General features: G+C 36.5%; 1 protein-coding gene across 1 annotated transcript in view; it reads right to left on the reverse strand.

Annotated features, from left to right (window-relative positions):
• Positions 1–104: 104 nt before the first annotated feature.
• Positions 105–24,558, reverse strand: part of gna11b (guanine nucleotide binding protein (G protein), alpha 11b (Gq class)) — a 101,486-nt gene continuing 77,032 nt past the window's right edge. Inside the window, 4 exon segments of the mRNA XM_056445669.1 lie at positions 105–9,862; positions 13,356–13,370; positions 13,373–13,508; positions 13,764–13,893. Coding sequence (XP_056301644.1) covers positions 9,672–9,862; positions 13,356–13,370; positions 13,373–13,508; positions 13,764–13,893 — 472 coding nt within the window. The 3' untranslated portion in view covers positions 105–9,671.

Below are 24,558 nucleotides of genomic sequence, written 5' to 3' on the forward strand. Positions count from 1 at the left end.
AGCAAAACTGTACAGAGCTGCGGCCCTTCAGGAATCGAGTTTGAGACCCATAGAAAGACATTTTATGCACTGCAAAGAACACAAGAAACTACAAGACCATCAGCAAGTATAGGAACAAATTTATTTAAATTTAAAACAGATACTTTATAATTTTTATTTTTGTTTTCCTTTTTTTTTTTTAGAAGGCGGTTATGAAAATCATTTCCATGTTTGAATGAGGTTCAGGCAACAGTGGTTGAAATGAAACAAATAAAAACAACAACAACAAACAAACAAAAAAAAAATATGGCGAGAATGTTGTAAAATAAATTTCCACTACGTTTCTCCTCACGTCGAGGATTTTGATGTTTGTCTGAGCCCAAAACTCCCACCTGGACAAAGAGCACATGCTTTAATAATTACAATTCCTCTAAAAAAATAAGAAGAGAGAAGAGAAAACAGCAGTTTATCCTCAAACTTAAATACAAAGTAAATCCGTTTACTTTCACTTAGTGTTTTACTTGTTTTTCAAAGCGGGCCGTGTCTAATTTCACGGTCCGCATGTGATTTGGACAACAATTGGCACTTGTTATGAGTCAGTCTCAGAGAAGGGGATTGGCACGCACGATATTATACAACATTTACATTTGGTGTAATTACAAAAAAGAAAAGAGTGAAAGAAGCCAAGAGAGAAATCCCAAAATCAAAACGCACATGGTCCTGGACTCAGCGTCTGACGGTAAATGGATAACAATTAAAGAACGGGATGAAAAGCTGAAATTTTAATCACTCTTTCAGAGGGTCAGAACTTTAGCCATTCGACCGTCCACCAAACAGATGCATCTAACCGTACCAGTAAACAAGCCTGCATGAAAATCTCGCTGTCAGCTGCAAATTTGCTTTAATCAAGCTTCATGTGTTCATCCTACCCAATGGATTCATCCCAACGAGAAAGCTCTGAAAGCAGGGTTCATTTTAAGGGTGCATTTACACTACAACAGTGTACTGTAATCTGATGTGTTCAAGATGTTAAAGAAATAGTTCACCTAAAAAATGAAAAGCCATCAACTATTCACCTTTTACATGTCGCAGACCTTTAGGAGTTCTCAACTTCTGTGGAACACAAAAGAAGATATTTAGAAAAATGCTGGAAACTGGTAGCCATTGATTTTCTTAGCACACTGTAAGGAAATGCTGGGTTCCATACAATTGGTTTGCACTGGGACAGCATGGAGGAAGTGAACTTATTAGCTTTTACAAATTTAAGTAGATTAAACTTAAAACATTTAAGTTGTCTCGAAAAACCCTCAAGAATTGAGGGTCGTTTCAGCTTATTTTATATAAGCAGTTTGAGCAAACAGCAAAAGTCATTTTTTAGTGTATTTGGTTTGGTTTTAATGGTTACCAGGTTCCAACATTCTTCAAAATATCTTCTGTATTCAACAGAAAAAAAGACTCAAAGAAACACTTGAAGGTGATTTTTTAAGGGTGACCTATCCCTTTAAATGTTAGCAAAACAGTCCTTGTTCACAGATTCACAAAAATTACTCTACATGCCACATTCTGCATGCCAGGCCAATAGATGGCGCCATTATTAAGAAACACATTTGCAAAGCGTTCCATTTGAAAAATTTCATCCCTATGTGCCCTAATATCTTTGAAGGGAGCGACCCATTCAAAGGGATTATGGCATAGAGAGGAACTATTCTAAATGAAGCATGCTGTTTGACACCAAACAACTTCCTTGCGCAAAGGATTATGGGAGCCCAAAGTGTTAACCAGTTACACCCTTCAACATCATTCAGAAGAGCCATTCAAAGTGGCTAATTTTGTGCACTTCGGTTTGGATCATACCTAAAAACACTCCCGGTTTTTCCCAGGAGTCTCCCGTATTTCAGACCCATCTCCCGTATTGTTCTGTCTCCCGGAAAACCTCCCCTGCTCCTAAGCTTTTTGGTACAGTCCGGCCTGAAACCTAGTGCATGTTCATGCACCAAACCCAACGCGCACCAACGCGTCTCCCTAATTTTCTGAACTAAATGTTGACAGGTATGGTTTGGATCGACACTTCAATATGGCGGCCATGATCGTTTTTACTCTAAAGCAGGGGTGTCCAAACTCCAACCTGGAGGGCCGGTGTCCTGCACAATTTAGTTCCAACCCCAGTTAGACACAACTGAACCATCTAATCAAGCTCCTTCTAGGCATACTAGAAACTTCAAGCAGGTGTGTCAAAGGAAGTGTTAACTAAACTATGCAGGACACCGGCCCTCCAGGACTGAGTTTGGGCAGCCCTGCTGTAAAGTATAGGTCTCAAACTCAGTTCCTGGAGGGCTGCAGCTCTGCAGTTTTGCTCCAACCCTAATCAAACACAGCTGATGCAACTAATCAAGGTGTTCGAGACTCTTGAGCACTCGATTATTTGGATCAGCTGTGTTTGATTAGGGTTGGAGCAAAACTGCAGAGCTGCAGTTTGAGGCCTATGCTCTAAAGCAGGGGTGTCAGAGTCAATTCCTGGAGGGCCGGAGCCCTGCCGAGTTTAGTTCCAGCCCTGCTTCAACACACCAATCTGTAGGTATCAAAGAAGCCTGAAGCACTCAGTTAGAGCAGGTGTGTTTAATTAGGTTTGGAACTAAACTGTGCAGAGCTGCGGACCTCCAGGAACTGGCTTTGACACCTGTGCTCTAAAGTGTCCTTCAGAGGGTGATATATCCCATTTGAAACAACCAGCGGTTCTCAATCCTGGTCCTTGCGTTGCTTATTTTGCATGTCTCTTTTATCTAACACAGCTGATTTAGATAAGTAGAGAGCTCCAAGAAAGATCTGTGTTGAGATCGACATGTTGCCTATATAGCGTTCACTGCTTTCTATGCACATGGGAAATAGGCTGAAATTGAAATGTGCTTAATTTAAAACAAAACCAAAAAGAGAGATTAGCGGCAAAATTTTCAACTACTACAGAAGCTCCATTTGGAAGATTTCATCCCTATGCCCTAATATTTTTGAAGGGAGCGACCGCTTTAAAGGGATTATGGCATAGGGAGGAACCATTCTGAATGAAGCTCGCTGCTTGACACCAAACAACTTTCCTATGCAAAGGATCATAGGGGACCGAAGTGTCCACCAGTTGTACCCTTCATTCAGAAGACCTATTCGAAGTGGCTAATTTGAGCACTTTGGTCTGGAGCGACACTTCAATATGGCAGCCATGATTGTTTTTACTCTAAAGCATAGGTCTCAATCTTTATTCCGGGAGAGTCGCAGCTCTGCAGTTTTGCTCCCACCTTAATCAAACAAAGCTGATGCAACTAATCAAGGTGATCGAGACTCTTGAACACTCAATTATTTGGATCAGCCGTGTTTGATTAAGGTTGGAGCAAAACTGTGCAGAGCTGCGGCCTAGAACTCCACTTTAAGACCTATGCTCTGAAAAGTCCTTCAGAGGGCGATATGTCCCATTTGAAAAAAACAGCGGTTCTTAATCCTGGTCCTCACGCTGCTTATTTTGCATGTCTCTTTTGTCTAACACAGCTGATTTAGACAAGTAAAGAGATCCAAGAAGGATCTGTGTTGAGCTCCACATGTTCCCTACATAGTGTTCACTGCTTTCTATGCCTTCCCATGCACATGGGAAATAGGCTGAACTTGAAATGTGCATAATTTAAAACAAAACCAAAGAAAAGAGATTAGTCAATTACTACAGAAGTTCCATTTGGAAGACTTCATCCCTATGCCCTAAAATCTTTGAAGGGAACGACCGCTTCAATGGGATTATGGCATAGGGAGGAACCATTCTGAATGAAGTATGCTGTTTGACACCAAACAACTTCCCTGCGCAAAGGATCATAGGGGACCGAAGTGTCCACCAATTGTACCCTTCATTCAGAAGACCCCTTCGAAGTGGCTAATTCTGAGCACTTCGCTTTGGAAGGACACTTCAATATGGCAGCCATGATTGCTTTTACTCTAAAGTGTCCTTCAGAGGGCAACATATCCAGTTTGGAACAACCAGCGGTTCTCAATCCTGGTCCTTGCGCTGCTTATTTTGCATGTCTCATTTGTTTTAACACGGCTGATTTAGATAAGTAGAGAGCTCTAAGAAGGATCTGTGTTGAGATCAACATGTTCCCTATATAGTGTTCAACTTGAAATGTACTTAATCCAAAACAAACCCCCCCCCAAAAAAAAGGATTTGCGCCAGAATTTTCAATTATTACAGAAGTGTGAAAGGCTATTTAACTGTAATCATGTGATTAGCGTAGAAGTCACATCTTGCGCATGTTACCCTTTGAATTGAACATGATTTCAAACTGGAATCATTCATATTTCACAGGGAACATGCAGTCTAATGGAACAAACCTTTAAAGCGGTAAGAGAAACATACAAAATATGAGCATGAACAAGGATCGAGAACCACTGAATGCTCATTACTACATATCAAACATATCGGCGTGCTTCTAAAAGTCGCAGATTGGTCTGAAATCAGTTCAATCAATGGCCAAATGATAGTTTTGGTTGATACAGTCTAGTGTAAATGCCCCCTGAAATGAAGCCATTTTGGTTGCAACAAAAGCCACATTTCCTAAAGTAATAATATCCATTTGTATAGAGCGTTTAGAGTAAGCTTTAGCACTCATTTGACTACTGCAGTGTTTCTCAACCACGTTCTTGGAGGACCACCAACACTGCATGTTTTGGATGTCTCCTATGTCCGTCACACCCATTTCAGGTCTTTCAGTCTCTGCTAATGAGCTGATCATCTGAATCTGGTGTGTTTGGTTAAGGAGACATGGAAAATGTGCAGAGCTAGAACGTGGATGAGAAACACTGCACTGCTGAATGTTGATTCCTGCATCAACAATATATTACTAGCCTAACTTCTGTATCTAAACCGCCTTTGAGAATGGCCATCACTACCGATATGTCTATTCATCTGTCCATTGATAGTTTACATTCACGTGACCTGCGCAGAGACCTAGCGGGCAAAAAAAACAACAATGAGCGGTAATGGCAGCTACAATGGGATCTCCTTAAAATCATAACACAATCTGCTCAGATTTCCATCCATTTCAAGTTACGAATATTTAGATCACACATAAACTGATCATCACAAATTGTAAACTGGAGCACTTGTGATCCATATTCTGCACCCGCAGCCGCTTTTCAGTCATTTAAAACTGTCATCTCTCTGTTACAGCTCCAGTTTGTCAATGTTTACCTTTATCTTGTGGGTATTCCTCAGAGATTTAGTGTTTAGCTTTTGTGTTTGATGTCAGTTTCTTTAGCTTGGATTAATCCTATTCATTCACTTCTGCTATTTATACTTTGACTTCGCATTTCACTTTATACTTTAATGGCACTTAACCTGCGAATTAGGTTAGAGACGACATAAAAAGCACGCTCAAGTGTCTGCTTTTGTGTTTGGTGTCGGTTTCTTTTGCTTGGATGAATATTTACTGGTAGTGAACGAAAACTATTTGTTTACTTCTGCCATTCATACTTTGACTTTGCACTTCAATGTATACTTTAATTGCACTTAGCCTGCAAATTAGATTAGAAACTGTATAAAAAGGGCACTCAAGTCCTTATGTCCTAATATCTTTGAAGGGAGCAACCGCTTCATAGGGATTATGGCATAGTAAAGAACCATTCTGAATGAAACCGAAGTGTCCACCAACAAAATCCTTCATTCAGAAGGCTAATTTTGAGCACTTTGGTTTGGAGGGACACTTCAATATGTTGGCCATGATTGTTTTTACTCTAAAGTGTCCTTCAGAGGGCGATATATCCAGTTTGGAACGACCAGTGGTTCTTAATCCTGGTCCTTGCGCTGCTTATTTTGCATGTCTCATTTGTTTAACACACCTGATTTAGATAAGTAAAGAGCTTCAAGAAGGATCTGTGTTGAACTCAAGTGCCTGCTTTTATGTCTGGCGTCGGTTTCTTTTGCTTGGATTAGTGGATGTAATCTATTTGTTCACCTAAGCTATTCATAGTTTGACTTTGCATTGGAGTTTATACTTTAATTGCACTTAGTCTGCAAATTACAACAGAAACTGTATAGAATAGAGACAGTTAAAGGATTGTTATGGGTCAACGATGCTACCATTAAACACAAACCCTTACATTTCTCCTTTCTGGCTGATCTTTCCATGAAGGAATTGTGTAGAAGCACAGCCTAGATGTGTCTCCTCATTGGTTAGTAACGCTATATCTTATTGCATAACAATTATCTTGCTTTTTGCCTAAAATACTTGTCGGTCAGCAGGAGATAGTAAAGTTTTGCCCGCCAGGGTGGCGTTCCCCTAATGGTGTGACGTCACGTGAAAACTATCAACTGCAGAACCAAAGCATAAAGCTCCAGGCAAACAACTCATAATCCCAAACTGGTACTATTTTTTCCACTCAGAAGTCGCCCAACAATCTGACCTGAGGAAAGTGCTGTTTGCCATGTTCAGTGTTTGAAGCGCTTACAATAAATGCAGGTCATTGGCAAGATACAACAAACAAATAAAGTTTGGCCTCCAAACCTCATCAACTGTGCCCTGTGGACTAAAGAAGTGTGCTTGTCACGTCTACCAATCCTAAAATGCCCCAAAAAACATCAGACGGTTCACAGAGGTAGAGGTTCTTGAGGGAACGTCCAATACGAGACTTCTGGAACTGGCACATTAATGGATATGTGTTGATCAAACGGTCCAAGCATTCAAGGCATTCGCCTTCTGGCACGAAAAACCAAAAAGTGCATTAAGAATGATCAAGCTGAAGCAAATAAATGTCCCCTTCCAGGAGCAATGCATCTTACACGCTGTTATTATAGTGGCCAGAGCCTTAAACTCCATGTCAAAGATCCATTCGAAGAATGAAATGCATCAATACTATGGTATTTTGGATGATTTAGTGCTTCATGGTTTGCTTGGTATCATCGGTTTCTTCAAATCTAACTCACTACAGATATCTAAGAAAACACTGGAGTTACAAAATGGTGAGATTTCCAAACCCCACTAAAACACTGAGTTCACACAGGTTTCGTTTTACAAAGAACACGTCAGGTTTTATATCCATCAAGAAAGAGTCTGATGACCGTGGCAAGTGATGAACTTCGATGCATGGTAGCAAAAGTGATCAAATAAGAAGTAACACATGGTGGAAATGGGTGCATTTCTGAATCTGCTCAAACCGATCACGAAAGTGAAGTTTCTCCTCGCACGTCCAACAGTGACCAATCGTTTCTGGATTTCGCACGGCACATTTTTTTTCGTAGCCCTTGATGAAAATGAATGAAACATCACCTGTATAAAATATCGACTGTAAAAGAACCGTAGAATACTTGTTTTTTTTCTTCAATCTTTGCATCACGTACACAATGAAGGAAACAAGCGGTGAATTTAGAAAGAAATTGAAACGAAATCGGAATCGAAAGAAAGAAAGAAAAAAAAGTCACTGCTTGGAAAGCGTCGACCAAACAGATCTTCAATCACAGATAAAAAGCTGTCTATTTTCATATGGTACATTTCCTATGTTTGCTGTTAAGCACTTCACCTAAACATCATCTGGAAATTTAACAATAAAATAAAAGAAAAAGTGAAAAGTGTAGCCAGGGAAATATTGTACAATATACTGTGTTTTGAGAAAAAAAAGAGCTGATAATTGTATCCATAATGGAGGTTTTATACAGCAGTACAGACACTAGTCTCCTATTTCTGTCTCATAACATGGGAGTGCTTCATATAGCAAAAGAGGAAACAATAGCATTCAAATTATCAACAACTTCAGATCTGGTCCATAAATTATATAAATAAAACGTTCTTTATTTAATTACTCTTTTGCTTAAAAATCAGATTTGTTTTATTCTTATCTCATATAACATTCACATCATAGAGGAGGCGCGTTCCTTCTCTGATGCTTTTTTTCCGAAGTCTAGAATCTCTCAGACTATTGCTCATCATAACCGTGTGCATTTCTGATTAAAAATGACGTTCATCCTCCACGCGTACAGCTATGTGTATATCATTTGACGTATTCATAGAGACCAAAAAAGAAAAACCAAAAATTAAAACGAAGAATCACAGTATCAATAATATTGTAATTCATAAGAAAACCAACAGAACCGTACACAATTACGAAAAAGTGATTTTTTCTCTTATTTTTTTTGCCAAAGATAGTGTACCACAGACGTTTTGTACATAAGCAATAATGTGTATACGTATTTACAAATATAAATATACACAATCAATTAACTTCAGCGCATAAATGCATTCCTGTCCCCCCACCCTCGTCCTCCCACGATCCCATCAAAAGTCGTGCGAAAATATTGAAAATTGTTGACCGATAAAGTTACGCCATGACAATAATAATAATAATAATAACCAAAAAAAAAAAACAGCGTAAACAAATAATAGATTGTGTGCAACCGGGCCACTGGATGACGACGATACCCGCGAGTCTACGACCCCGATTCTGAATTGATAAAGTATCTATTTACGGAAAAAAAACGATGTTTTTAGATCGTGAAATTAAAACAAAAACAGGAAGATAAAAGATAACAACCATGGGGGAAGGAAGCAATGCAATCACTTTTAACGTTAAATGTGGAAATCTGCAGAACAATACCTTATCGTATGTGTTTCGCGCACATTTAAAAATCGGCGTCTCTTACCCATCATTAACTCGACTGCTGTTATAATTTACTTTATATTCGGTAGCAGTAGCTATAGTTACTTATCATTAAAAAGTTCTTTTAAAATGATCATCTCAGCAATATACACAGATTTAATTAGTTTCATCTCTCCCTCGCGTGCTTTGTATCGTTTTGCTTATATAGGCATTCTTACACTATTTTCGCTCATTATCATTTTTTTTTGTGTGTTTTCGTTTTTTTTTTGTGACATTTTTTTGTTGGTTTTTTGCATTTGCGATGCTCTCACATGAAGTTTACATTCATCGATGCGAGCTGAAGACTAGCCTCGTCCAGAGAATCATCACATCTCTGCGAGTGAAAGGTTCTCCACACCTTCACTGGAACCTGCTGGATTCTAGAATCCCACGGAATCCTAGAATTCCATTCTCGGAACCTCTGGCACCACAGCACTAGTCCATGTGTCCAAGTATGTAAATATATTGTGGTGATTATTTGATTTGATTTAGTTTTCTCGTCTTTTTGCAGGGCTGTGAAAACCTTTCCATTCATCCAGACAGAATTCCTGAAGAAGAAGAAAAAAACGAGACGCTCACGGAGCAGATGGCGTGATTGAAGAGCAAGCGATAGTACAGGAAGGGGAAGGAACGTCACTTCCAGTTTTTAATCAGGCCAACGAATCACAATTCTCAACGTAGCTCTGCCCATTCAACGTTTTCCTTGAAATACATAAACGTTAGAACGGCGAGTTGGAGTCTAACAGCCTTTGTCAAATCCGACCCCGTTTTTGGGTGTTCAGATTTGATAAAGGAAAGGAGAGGCCTTTGACGAGAGCTGCCGGGGATGAGCGGACAGACTTACAAATAAAAACAAAGCAGGACGTGTCTGTTTCCGATTCCACTGGACAGAAAGAGAAGAACCTTGGAAGCTGGGAAAGAGAAATGAAAAGAGCTGTGTGTTCATGATGCATGTGTGTGTGTGTGTAAGTGTGTGTGCGCACGCTCTGTGGGTGCCTGTTCAATGCTTAATCATGTGATCGGTGTGGGGACTGGTCTCACACCAGGTTGTACTCCTTCAGGTTTAGCTGCAGGATGGTGTCTTTCACCGCTGCGAACACAAAGCGGATGTTCTCTGTGTCGGTGGCGCAGGTGAAATGAGAGTAGATGATCTTGTCGCTGTCAGGGTTCAGATCCACAAACATCTTCAGGATGAACTCACGCGCAGCTTGGGCGTCTCTCTGGGGCCCTGAAAAACAATGATGTGCCCATGGAGTTAAACACTTCAACTACAAACTCACTTCGTGCAATTTATACAGTTGAAAGCAAAATGAATGACATTTTAAATCTTCACAAAAAATGTAAAGATTTTTTTAAAATGCTGTAATATTTTGCAGGATATTAGTATTCAGTTGAACCCTTTCACACATATAGTTGTACATACTCCAGCTGACCCTCCTGCATGAGTTTTTTGTGACCATTACTTAGAATCCATTGCATTCTATATGAAATAAAATCGTTGTCATAAATATTTCGTGCGTAAATAAAATCCACACATCTGGAATTATACAGTTACGCCGGCAGCTAGCGCTCTGCAACTCTCACATGGTTGCCCACTGAAGCTAAGCAGGGTTGCGCCCAGTCGGTACCTGGATGGGAGACCACATGGGAAAGCTAGGTTGCTGCCGGAAGTGATGTTAGTGAGGCCAGCAGGGGGCGCTCATCCTGCGGTCTGTGTGTTCTAATGTCTCAGTGATGGCGACTCTATACTGCTCAGTGAGCGCAGTCTTTCGGATGAGACGTTAAACCAAGATTCTGGCTCTCTGTGGTCGTTAAAAATCCCAGGATGTCCTTCAAAAAAAGAGTAGGGGTTTACCCATGGCATCCTGGCCAAATTTGCCCACTGGCCTCTGTCTATCATGGCCTCCTAACCATCCCCATATCATAATCGGCTCCATAATCTGTCTCCTCTCCACCAATCGGCTGGTGTGTGGTCTGGCGCAATATGGCTGCCGTCGCATCATCCAGGTGGATGCTGTACACTTGTGATGGATGAGGAGATTCCCCCCTATGTGTAAAGCGCTTTGAGTGTCTAGAAAAGTGCTATATAAATGTAAAGAATAATAATAATTATTATTATTATTATAAAAATGTAAAGGAAAACTGAACATATTCATAATTTTACAAGGGTACAATTCCAAAATCTGCGTTCAGCACAGACACAGATACGACATTTTCTTTGTTTGTTTGTATACGACTTACAAAGGTGTACTTTACAAACACAATACATTTTCACCACAGACACGACAACCTAATTATGAGTCTGAATCAAAAAGCGACACTTCACTGTCAAAATGGCATCACCGCTGTCAAAGGTATTAATAAACAAGCGAAAGCTATCGATCACAATGGTGCGCTTGCATGATGACTTCCCAAAATGGCTGGGCACTCGAGCTCCCACACACCGTCTCAGGTAAGATTTTTATTATTCCTTCATTGAGAAATGGTCGTCTTGAGCTGTAATAAAGACTTGATCAGGTCCATTTTCATTCTATTTCTTGGACATTTTACAGAATCAAAATTAAGAACGGGCCGAGGATAGAGTGTTAAGTTAGCATAATATCAATGGCTCTCTCCATCTCTTGTTTATTTATGCTTGTGACAGCCGTGACGTCATTTTGACAGAGGGGTGTCGCTTATTGATTCGTACCTGTAATCAGGTCGTTATGTCCGTGGTGAAACTGTATTTCGTGTTTGTAAAGTACACCCACTGTAAATTTATAAGTCGTGTTCAAACAGAGAAAGAAAATATCGTCTGTGTCTGTTCTAAATCGCAGATTTTATTGCACCCTCGTAAAATTACGAGTGCGTTCCAATTTCGTTTACGTTTTTGTAATTACAGAATTGTATTAACGCTCGAATTATTCATGACAGTAATTTTATTCCATTGTTTTAAAGTTCCCATAGTGACGCATCAAGTTTATTACGTGACCCACCAGCCTCAATGATGTATATATCGTATTATGTTTCTTTTTGCCCTTTCCTATAGATATTGACAAATGTTCTAATTCATTCATTCATTCATTTTCTGCTGCTTTTCCGGAGCAGGGTCGCAGGGGCAGCAGTCTTAGGAGAGAACCCCAGACATCCCTCTCCCCAGACACTTCCTCCAGCTCCTCCGGGGGATCCCAGGCCAGCCGAGAGAAATCGTTCCTTCAGCGTGTCCTGGGTCTTCCCCGAGGCCTCCTTCCGGTGGGACATGCCTGGAACACCTCCCTAGGTAGGCGTCCAGGAGGCATCCGAAACAGATGCCCGAGCCCCCTCAGCTGACTTCTCTCGATGTGGAGGAGCAGCGGCTCTACTCCGAGCTCCTCACCCTATCCATAAGAGTGCGTCCTGCCACTCTTCGAGGGAAACTTATTTCTGTCGCTTGAATCCGAGATCTTGTCCTTTCGGTCATGACCCAAAGCTAATGACCATAGGTGAGAGTAGGAACGTAGATCGACCGGTTAATCGAGAGCTTTGCCTTTCGGCTCAGCTCCTTCTTCACCACAACGGACCGGTACATTGACCGCATTACTGCTGCCGCTGCACCAATCCGCCCGTCAATCTCACACTCCATCCTTCCCTCACTCGTGAACAAAACCCAGAGATACTTAAACTCCTCCACCTGGGGTAAGGACTTTCCTCCAACCTGGAGAAAACCACCTTTTTCCGGTGGAGCACCATGGCCTCAGACTTGGAGGTGCTGAAATTTCCGATACTCCGATTTTCAAATATGTGATAGAACATATATTTTGTCTTTTAAACAGCTTAATGAGGATCATATTTTGTGTTATATGACGGATAATGGGTGCAGCCGATGTTGCTAGGAGGGATACAGCTGTGATCGGAAGTTAACGAGAGGTATTTTTATATTATTTAGTAAATTACACATTAATTTATTAGCATTTACCCCCGACCTCAACCCTAAACCCAATCCTCACGGTAATGTAAAAATATTATTTGTTGTACAGTGTCACAAAAATTATGCTCTTCCGATCGCAGGTGTATCCCTTCTAGCAACAACCGCAGAGAGATCTGAGCTGCTGGATGTACGTCATGTTTATTAATAATTTTCTGCTGAAATACATGAAGGTAAGCAACTGTTTATCTGGAAGAGGAATAGAGAAAATATTCTAGCAACATAAATAGTGTGTATCTTACGTGAACAAAGTATATCGTCCGGTTATATTGAAAAATATTATTATTGCCATCTCCATAGACATCCGCATGTTTTACAAACCTTAAATCGTATGTTTTCCTTGTAGTTATGTGTATTTGAATGTCTGAAACCTAAAATAAATTTTATTTGTTTTAAAGCAAGTAAAAAATTGTGATTAGTGACAAGCGCTGTGCACCTCTTTCTGTGCCCCAATGCGCGCCATCAGATTTTAACTTTAGCAGTTGATGACGTGCAGTCATCATCAACGTTCTAGTCACACCGGTGTGATTGTATGCTTCAGGGACCAGCCAAGGCTAATCACACCGCTATGATCGTACACATGAAAAGGGTTAAATAGGGCTATTTCAAGGCTTAACTAAATTAATTAGGCAAGTCACTGGACAATAGTAGTTTGTTTTTTCCTTATATATTAATATTTATAGTTATATGGTTATTTAATAACTAGAGCAGCTAATTAAACAGGTGTGGCTCCTGTTTGCATTTAAGGACTCTAGTTGAAAGGCACAAGCAGATGTACCGTCAAACTCTGGAAATAGTCCACCAGGTGTGAGTAGGAGATCTTCTCCTCCAGCAGATCTTTCTTGTTGAGGAATAGGATGACCGAGGAGTTCTGGAACCATGGATATGTGATTATCGTCCTGAACAGAGCCTTGCTCTCCTCCATACGATTCTGAACACAGACACAAAGAATACATCAGTAAAAATGATTAGATAAGTGTAGCTTAATGCACAATATTGAATATAAGAGTTTTTAAGGGCACCTATTATGCACAAATCACATCGATAAGGGGTTTAAACACAGTTGTGTGGCTTCTAATGGTAAAAAATTCTTAACTTTATTTTTTCGTAATAACACTTGATAAAAACAAAGAGTCAATATTATTCAGCACGCAGTTATGAATATTTCAGACTCCAGCTCTCCCACCTCGTTGTCTGATTCCACCAGAACCTGATCGTATTCGCTCAGAGCCACCAGAAACATGATGGACGTCACATTCTCAAAACAGTGGATCCACTTCCTGCGCTCTGACCTCTGACCCCCGACATCAACCATCCTGAGTGACACAGAGCAAACGTTTGCATTATTGATTCTTACAGACATTATATCAATTAATAATTCAGCATTTTACTGTGCACAGTATGCAAATGCCTGAAACAAAAAAGAAAAGTTCTAAAACGTGCAGACCACAAAAATCACTGTATGGCAATGCACTTAACATAAGAGAGAGGGAGGACTGAAAGCATTTTACTGACTCCTTGATATACTATTTACAAGACATTTTAAGCAAATTTGGATTAAAATAAAAACAAATCAGTAGAAAAACAACACAACATTTCACAATCCTGGTTATTTATCACTGCATCATTTTCTAGATTTATCAGGGAGCACCTAATAGCAAAGACTATAGAATACACAAGACCTGTCACTGGTATAGATTTGAATAGGGAAAAGTGTAATGATCAATATGGTGAATGAAGCCTCGCCTGCTAGTACAGGAGCCAATCATCGAACACTATAGTCTGACATTTCTCTGGGGAGAAGCTCGGTTGTTGCTAGATTGGATACGTTTGTGGCCGGAAGTTTACGAGAATTATTTATATTATTTATACATTTCCCATTTATTGTATTTCATTAACATCTACCCCTACTCCAACCCTAAACCCAACCGTCACAGTACTGTAACAGTAGTTGTACCGAGTATTATTTATGTTATCTATTAAATTACCCAATAAATTGTATTTTTTAATGCCTATTCTCACCCCAACCCTAAACCCAATCGTCACAGTACTGTAAAAGTACAAATTATTGTTATACAGTGTCATAAAAAAAGCTGCTATAATTGAAGTGCACATTGCATTTCCGGCCGACCGTTTACCAATCTAGACTTTACAAAGAAGCTCGGACCAGACGTGAGCTTTTACGATTCCATACTGGAATCTCAGCGAATACTTGCTTCACAGACATAAGAAATATATCCAGATAAAGCTTGAAATCTCTAAATGAACCAGTTTTTTGGTTTTGTCTGCAAGGGATTAGGGGGCTAATAATTTTGACCTTAAAATGGTTATTAAAAAATTAAAAACTGCTTTTATTCTAGCCAAAATAAAACAAAGACGACTTTCTCCAGAAGAAAAAATATTATAGGAAATACTGTGAAATTTTCCTTGCTCTGTTAAATGTCATTTTGGAAATATTTAAAAAGAAAAAATAAGTATTTATGACTTCAACTGCTGGCTCGATCTTCCAAAGTTTTATAACTATCAGTTGCTCAGGAATATTGGAATAAATATGAAAACATTATACATCTTTATTCAGAAAGGCAATTTAAGTTCTTATTTCTGAAATACTGTTTCACTTTTCTTTCGCTTGTGTTTTAATCCACTTAGTTTGCACAAATGATGCAGATTTTGAACCTGACTTGAGCTGGATTTCTTGATTTCTCTCACTGAACTATATATATATATAAATAACTATAAATAAATGAATAAAAATAAAATTAATAAAAAAGGTGAAAAATCAAACAACCAACCCTGTGGCATTTATCTAGTACTATATATATATATATATATATATATATATATATATATATATATATATATATATATATATATATATATATATATATATATATATATATATATATATACATATATATATATATACATATATATATTATAGTAAAATATTATGTACAGTCATCATGGCAAAGATAAAATAAATCAGTTATTAAAAGGGAGTTATTAAAACTATTATGTTTAGAAATGTGTTGAATAAAAATCTTCCAATTAAACAGAAATTGAGGTAAAAAAAATATATATATATACAGATGGGCTCATAATTCTGACTTTAACTATATATATATATATATATATATATATATATATATATATATATATATATATATATATATATATATATATATATATAAAATCTATCAATCAACTACATGGCCCCTTTAAAAAATGAATGGCGCACCCCTGAAGTAAAGCGTGTTCGGCCAGAGGTGGCGCTGTTCCTCCAGCAGTGATTTGTGCGGATTGACACAGCGCCCCCTGCTGGAGTCAGAACCCCAGTCCTGAGCCAGCAGTTCACAGAGGGGCCTTTGATAAATGAAGCCCTCTAGGATTGGCTGCCCAAAATAAAGCTCCTTCAGATAGAAAGCGTCCTCATTTCCTTCAGCCAGGGGCTCGGTGACCTACTTCCGAACATACACACATACGCTGTTTAATGTAGGACGAGGCTCCACATTCACTCCGCACTTGGCCAACTTTGGGACGTGAAGGGATGGAGAAAAGGCTGCGAGTGAGTGAGCTTGGACATGCGGTGCGTGAGGGTTTAAGGCAGTTTGACGGAGATTAACACAGAGCTGATGGCAATCATTGATGGAGGCAATACGGCAGAAGTAATCTCTCGTGTCCTTTGATGAAATTTCATCTCATCACGCACAGGAATGAACAAAAAAAATATACACTGGGAGCTTCATCTGTGTCTCTTCTCATACATGAAGGTTTACATGATATCAGGAGCTCACAAAATGTTTAAATATACAATACATTACAACACAAAGTTTATATGTATAGCACATTTAGAAAAAAAGCACAGTGCTGCACAGAGTATAAAAAACTAAGACAATCCCTGGCAGGCGCTCTTCAGTTTTTGCTAGCCCAAAACAAATTCAAGTAGCCCAAATAGAAAAGATGCTATTCAGTAAATAAAAAAAGTGAATATATTTAGTAAATAAAAATATTTAGGCATTCATTCAAGCATACAAATATTTTCAAAAATAACCAATTTTGAATTTTATTTGTTTATTTTGTTATTATTTTTCATTTTTTATTTTTATATATTTTATTTAAAGTGTTTCACATTTTAAAAGAACAAACCCCAGATCCCTCCCATGCCAACAAATACTAATAATAAATAAACATGTGTGAAATGTAAATACATTTGCACATGTACATCCACAATCGTACAGATACTTAATCATATTCCTCCATGAGTAATCTACACCTGCACATATCCACAAGTCCAGTCAAACATCTGCATATGTACATTACATTTTAAGCATATACATATGGGCATATATACATCATTAATACAAATGACGAGAGAAGAAAAAAAAAAGGAAAGGAGATTAAAAAAAATGAATAAAAAATAAAATAATAATTTTTAAAAAGTAATACAAAATTAATAATAATAATTAATAATAATAATTGTTTTTAGATATATGAATATCTATACATACCCACTTATTTTAAAATTATTATTTTTTATTTTGTATTTATTTATTTTATTATAAAATATTGTACTTTTATTTATTTTATTATTTAAAAATGTATATAATTATTTTATTACTTTTATTGAATTTTATTTATTATTATGTTAAAACTTTATTTATTTTACTCATCATTGTATTTTTATTTATTTTTATTTATTGTATTTTATTTTTGTATTTTTATTTATTTTATTAAAAAATATATTTATTTATTTATTTGATTTATTATTGTAATTTTATTTATTTATTTTATTATTTAAAATATATTCATTTATTTGATTATTTATTATAGTATTTTTATTTATTTATTTTATTATTTAACATTTATTTATTTTATTACTTAATATTGTATTTTATTTGTTATTGTATTTTTATTTATGTTATTATTGCATTTTATTTATTTATTTTACTATTTAATTTTTTTAAATTTATTATTGTATTTTTATTTAGAGTTATTTTATCATTAAAATGCATTTTATTACTTATTATTATAATTTTCTTTATTTATTCATTTATTTTATTTTTTTATTGTCCTTGGAAAAAAAAGGGGGTCCGTTCTTCATACCTCGCTTAAATGATTTAAGATGATTTGACAGATCCTGGATCTTTTAATCTTGATAACTGATCTCAGGCTAATTTGGTTCTTCAAACAAGTTCGCGAATCAGATTAAAATGTCTGAATGAACTGATCTGAGATCGCTGCATGTGCTGTGAAGGACAGATCTATCGATCCTCGAAATCATGATCACCAATGTAACAAATTGGCTGACGGCACAGCAGCGTAATGACATCATCTGATTAACATTCAATTATTCATGTGAGCAAAATTACATCAAATCAGTAGTAAACTGTTTGTTAAAAATGATACGCAATAACTTTACACATTTGTTGTGGGTTGCAAGCTGCAGACTTTCAAGAGTATTTAGCAATTTATTTAGTTTTACATTTAGAGTGGATCTTTATTATAGTAGCCTATAGGCCTATTCAAGTTTCTTAATAAATGGCTGCTTAAATTAATTTTGCATCAAAAAATTTTGCATTTTGATACCGGTAAAGGTGTCAGCATCAAATCAAAACACTGTCATATTAGCTCTTAAAACGTGCATGACTGCAAAAAAAAGTATTGTTCTTTTCCTTTAAAAAAGAAAGAAAGCTTAAAAAAAAAAACAAGAATATAGTGCATGTCTATTAGGGCTACACCATTAATCAAAAAAAGATCACGATCTCGATTTGACCCTACACACGATCCAAATTCAGCATTTTCTACGATTCAGCCACATATATTTTCAAGGTCAGGAGAGAAGAAAAGGTGGCCGCTGAAGTCTTCACAGCAACATTGACACCTTTAAATGGCGTTAAAAGTGGCACATACTGTATTTAGAAGGTATAACTCACCCAGAAATGTCATTTCTGGCTTCATGTAATGATGTATTTACGGTTGCGAAATCGCATGTGAGCTGACGCAGTTTGTTTACTGCCGAGAACGTGCGCGTAGACACCAATCACGCCTACTTTAGTGAACAGTACCTGCATATGCTGTGAATAACAAGTATTAAAGTTGTAAATAACGTTCAGTTTGTTGCACAGAGCGATCGTTTGTGGGCCGTGCAGGAGGTTTGATTTGCATCTATGTGTTTTTTCTCACAGTGACAGCAGCCATGAGCCGCACTAGGAAGTGAAATTGAACCCTGTGCACACATCCTTTAAATGATTATATCACATTTTAGAGTTATGATTGTTTTTTTTTTCTATAGCAAACACAAAGTGTTGTGCATGAAAATAAATATTTACTGTGTCAGTATAACAACCCTAGCCTATATATAATGGAAATATAATGGTCTAATAATGTTGTCAATAACAAATGACAAGCACATGCTTTAAACATAATAAATCAACTTCATAATTATGAATAGTTTAATTCTGATGTCATCATTTTACTGTGAATTAACAAACAGGACACATTGAAAGTCTGTTCAACTCCACCATAATACAAAATTGAGCATTTTAAGTAACAGTAGGCCTACACACAGGCCTAATATTATTATCGTTGTTGTTTTACCATATGTTTGAGAATTAATAATAATAATAGGCTAATCATATTAACCTTTATTTTACATTTACAGAATCGTTAGAAAATTGTGATCTCGATTTTAAGCAAAAAAAAAAAATCGTGATTCACATTTTTGCCAGAATCGTGCAGCCCTAATGTCTATTATCATACACAAATTGTACTAAAGCTGGGTCGGTACCTTACACATACCTACGCGCTCATATCTAAAAAGTCCATATTAATAAATGTTCACTTTGAACTTTTATTTCGAAGTGTGGACGGCATTACAGCTTTATATATATTTTAAAACTAATATATATTACATATTAAAACAATTAAACTATTATATTATCCATATATTTAAAAAATATTTACACATTTTTCCCCAGTGTATACAATCTATAGGTTACTACTGTAAGAAAATATCAGCATTCGCACCATATTTGCATTATTACTTTTACTTTACCTTACACGTAGTAATTAGGGCTAAAATATTGAAAATTAATAATATGTAATGCTGCTAATGTGCAATATAATAAAACATAACATAACACTCATTTTCTTTTCGGCTTAGTCCCTTTATTAATCTTGGGTCGCACAGCAGAATGAATCGCCAACTTATCCAGCATATGTTTTACGCAGCGGATGCCCTTCCAGCTGCAACCCATCACTGGGAAACACCTATACACACTCATTCACATTCATGCACTACGGACAATTTAGCCTACCCAATTCACCTGTACCACATGACTTTGGACTGTGGGGGAAACCGGAGCACCCGGAGGAAACCCACGCCAACACGGGGAGAACATGCAAACTCCACACAGAAATGCCAACTGACTCAGCCGAGGCTCGAACCAGCGACCTTCTTGCTGTGAGGCGAACGTATATAATATATATACTATTAATATTTAGAATGTAATGTAATATAATATAATATAATATAATAATTCGATATAATATAATTCGATACGATACGATATAATTCGATGTGATATAATATAATATAACAATTTCATACGATATAATATAATATAATTCGATACGATAAGATATAATTCGATACGATATAATATAATATAACAATTCCATACGATACAATATAATTCGATACGATATTATTCGATACGATATAATATAACAATTCCATACGATATAATATAATTCGATACAATACGATATAATTCGATACGATATAATATAATATAGCAATTCCATACGATATAATATAATTCGATACAATACGATATAATTCGATACGATATAATATAATATAACAATTCCATACGATATAATATAATTCGATACAATAAGATATAATTTGATCCGATATAATATAATATAACAATTGCATACGATATAATATAATTCGATACAATACGATATAATTCGATATGATATAATATAACAATTCCATACGATATAATATAATTCGATACAATACGATATAATTCGATACGATACAATATAATATAACAATTCCATACGATATAATATAATTCAATACGATACGATATAATTCGATACGATACGATATAATATAACAATTCCATATGATATAATATAATTCGATACGATATAATATAATATAACATAATATAAATCAATACGATATAATATAATACAATTCGTTACGGTATAACATATTATATTCGATACGTGTGTGGAGTTTGCATGTTCTTCTCGTGTTGGCGTGGGTTTCCTCTGGGTGCTCCGGTTTCCCCCACAGTCCAAATTTGCTATAGATGAACTGAATAGACTAAAATAGTCTGTAATGTATGTGTGTGAATGTGAGAGTGTATGGGTGTTTCCCAGTGCTGGGTTGCTGCTGGCAGGGCGTACGCTGCATAAAACATGTGCTGGATAAGTTGGCGGTTCATTCCGCTGTGGCAACACCTGATGAATAAAGGGACTACGCTGAAGGAAAATGTATTAATGAACGTACAAATGAGGAGTACGTCTGAAGAAAGCAATAACACAAGACTAATAATACAAAGTTTCAAATATGGTTTAATAATGTGATTGGTAAAAAGGCGGAAGCTGGTAAGTGCTAAGCATTGTGGGATTGACTTGTGGATTCGTTTAACCACAGCAACCGGACGGCAGAGGTTTCTTTTACTGCGAGTCCTTTTAACTGCGGCCAATGAAAAATAAACCTCATTAAAACTTAATGATCATCACACAATACCAGTCAAATTGTTTTTGCTCGACAGAAACTTACAGCTTTATCAAGCAAAGATGCATTAGAGATTAATCAAAATTGACAGTAAAGACACTTAAAATGTTGCAAATGTTCAAATAAGTGCACTATTTTATTCAACAAATGGTAACACTTTACAATAAGGTTGTATTGGTTAATGTTAATGCATTTACTAAGATGAACAAACAATGAACAATATATTTATTACAGTATTTGTTAGTTCATGTTACTTAATAAGGGTGCATTGATGTTAACAAACATGAATTTAGATGTTAGGAAATATTTATTCTCATTTTCAGTGTTAAAAAACCCTGTTCTGCTTCATATTTACCTAAAACTATAATCCATGCTGATTTCAGGATTAATTGATGTATTTACTAACATGAACATATTATGAACAATACTTGTGGAGCATTTATTAATCATAGTTCAACATTCACTAATGCATTAAGCATCAGATCATCATATCTAAATGATTTCTGAAGGATCGTGTGACGCTGAAGATTAGAGGAAGGATGCTGTAATTAAATTCAATTCCATTTTTAAAAATGTATTATTTGAAAGAGTTGTTTATTTTAAGTTTCAATACAATTATGCAAAATTAATTAATTTATTTATTAATTGTTTTCTCCTTCCAAACACAACAAAAATGATCCAAACCATTCCTTAAAATCTGAAATACTGCGGATTTTGTGTTCCATTACACCTCTACTCTACATACTCGCGTGATTATTTTCTATAATATTGTAATTAAAACTGTGTTGTTGTTTTTTTTTATCTATTTCATGTTCTTTTAGTATAATTGTATATGTTTTTTTGGGGGTAAAATTTTTGTCAAATAATTATTAGGGTTGGGCGATGTCGACCAATTTGGCATCGTTCGATGTCTAATGTGAAACATCGCGATGGACGATGGCGTTGTCATCATCGGCGGAGGTGAATTAATTATTTATGATTCATAACGAATGAATTATTTGTAGCCTACCATTTCAACTACCTGACCCACATGGTCTTTGTTTTACCCATAATCAAATCATAAATAAATAAAGATAAGTTACTCACAAATTACCACCTGTCAATCACTTTTCCCATGGGACTCTGGCATGAATAGGCAGAGTGATCGGTGTCGTTATAATGCCGTAGACAAAGCTGGTTGGTAAAAAAAAAAAGGTGCAAAACCAACAAGAACCAACCAACAGTGTCTGAGGTTTTCACTAAAATTACAAAGTACAAGTGTGAAAGTGAAAGTTTGAAGCAGTGTACTGACGCTGTGACATGTTACCTGATAGATTCAAAAGACAGAAGAGTCTTTAGATAGAGACAAGATTTATTAAACATCACGTTTAGCAACTATAGTGAGACGTGATCAAGTGGTACATACTTGAAAAACTGTCTGAGGTGCACTGCTCTCTGGGGTTTTGTGCTCAAAGCACCTGATGACAGCTGGAGCTCAGATGTGCGCATATGTTGCATAACAGAGAGTGTGTGTGTGTGTGTGTGTGTGTGTGTGTGTGGTCATGTGTTGTTCGTTTTCAGCGGTATAGTTTGGAAAAAGGGCTTTTCAGAAATGCTAGGTGAAATGCCAGGTTGGATGTGGATCGTTTTTATTCTAAAATGCCATTTTAAATCTAAGATATATTAGTTTAAATAGGGCCGTGTGTATTTTTTGCGAGTGGGTTGCCGCGACAGGGTCGGAGGATTGCGATGCCGGCTCAGCATTGTGATGTCCATCGGCCATCGTGATGGACAATGGCATCGTCTATCGACCCAACCCTAATATTTATGCAAGTAAATGTGAATAAATTAATCAGCACATCGTGCACATATAGATATTATTTTATATATTTCTAATCTGGAATTGAAACAGATTTGTAAAGATTGGTAAAAACCCAAAAAATACACACAATGATAAATAAAAACTATTAAGAAACGAGTTCTGTGTAATAACAATGGAATGACAAGGAGAAAGTCCTGAACTACTGAAACATTTTAAATACTTTATATAAAAGACTTTATTGGTGATGGCAGCTGAAAGACGCCTCTTATTTAGAGAATGAAGTCACATGCATTGCTCAGGTGTGAGTTTTTCACAGACTTCAACAGAGTGTAAAAATCTTTATGGTTCTGTGGGTCTCATGCATCAAATCTGAGCTTTATTTAGATTTTTCTATTGGATTCAAGTCAGGTGATTGGCTGGGCCATTCTACAGCTTGATTTTCTTTCTCTGAAAGCATTTGAGAGTTACCTTGCCTGTGTTTTGGATCATTGTCTTGCTGAAATGTCCACCCTGGTTTCTTCATCATCATCCTGCTAATCTAGATGTTGGACTGAAGCAGCTGATATTCATTTACACTGATGAAGGGCAGAGGGTTTCTGAAAACTACTGAGAGATTTCGGCTGCTGTCTGGGCGTTCACTGCCTTTCTACTCCTACTCCTCCTTTTCTTCATGTGCTCAATACTTTTTCCCTGCGTCATTTCATTTTATTACACATAACTACACTTGTAAACTAATTAGATTTGTTTTATATTAGATATATATACACACACACACACACAGTGGAAGTAGTAAGTATTTCATTACTGACATATTAGCCTTGTTAAATAAGATAATGTTTTACTTTATAAGATTACAATAATAAAGCAAAATGTCTTAGTTTCATTTATATACAAAACTTCAAATAAACTTACAGTCCTTTTTATTAAAACCAGGGTAAAACTAGACTGTAATCTTTACGTATAGGGATAGTTCATCCAGAAATCCAGATTTCATCACTATTTACTCTTCCTCAAATAGTTCCAAACCTTTGAGTTTCTTTCCTCTGTTGAACACAGAAGAAGATATTTTGAAGAAAGCTGAAAACCTGTAATCATTGACCTAAATAGTAGGAAAAACAAACACTATGGAAGTGAACGGTTACAGGTTTCTAGCTTTCTTCAAAATATCTTCTTCTGTGTTCAACAATAGAAACACAAAGGTTTGAAACAATTTAAGAGTAAATGAGAGTAAAATTAAAGAGTAAAATGGTGTACTGTTCCTTTAAATCAGTGCTTAAACCCAAAAACTGCAACAAACACAGTACTCTTCATTAAAACCACAGTAAAACTAGACTGTAATCTTTACGTATAGGGATAGTTCACATAGAAATCTAAATTTACTCACTGTTTACTCTCCCTCAAATGGTTCCAAACCTT

Source organism: Danio aesculapii, chromosome 2, assembly GCF_903798145.1.
Source record: "Danio aesculapii chromosome 2, fDanAes4.1, whole genome shotgun sequence".
NCBI lineage: Eukaryota > Metazoa > Chordata > Actinopteri > Cypriniformes > Danionidae > Danio > Danio aesculapii.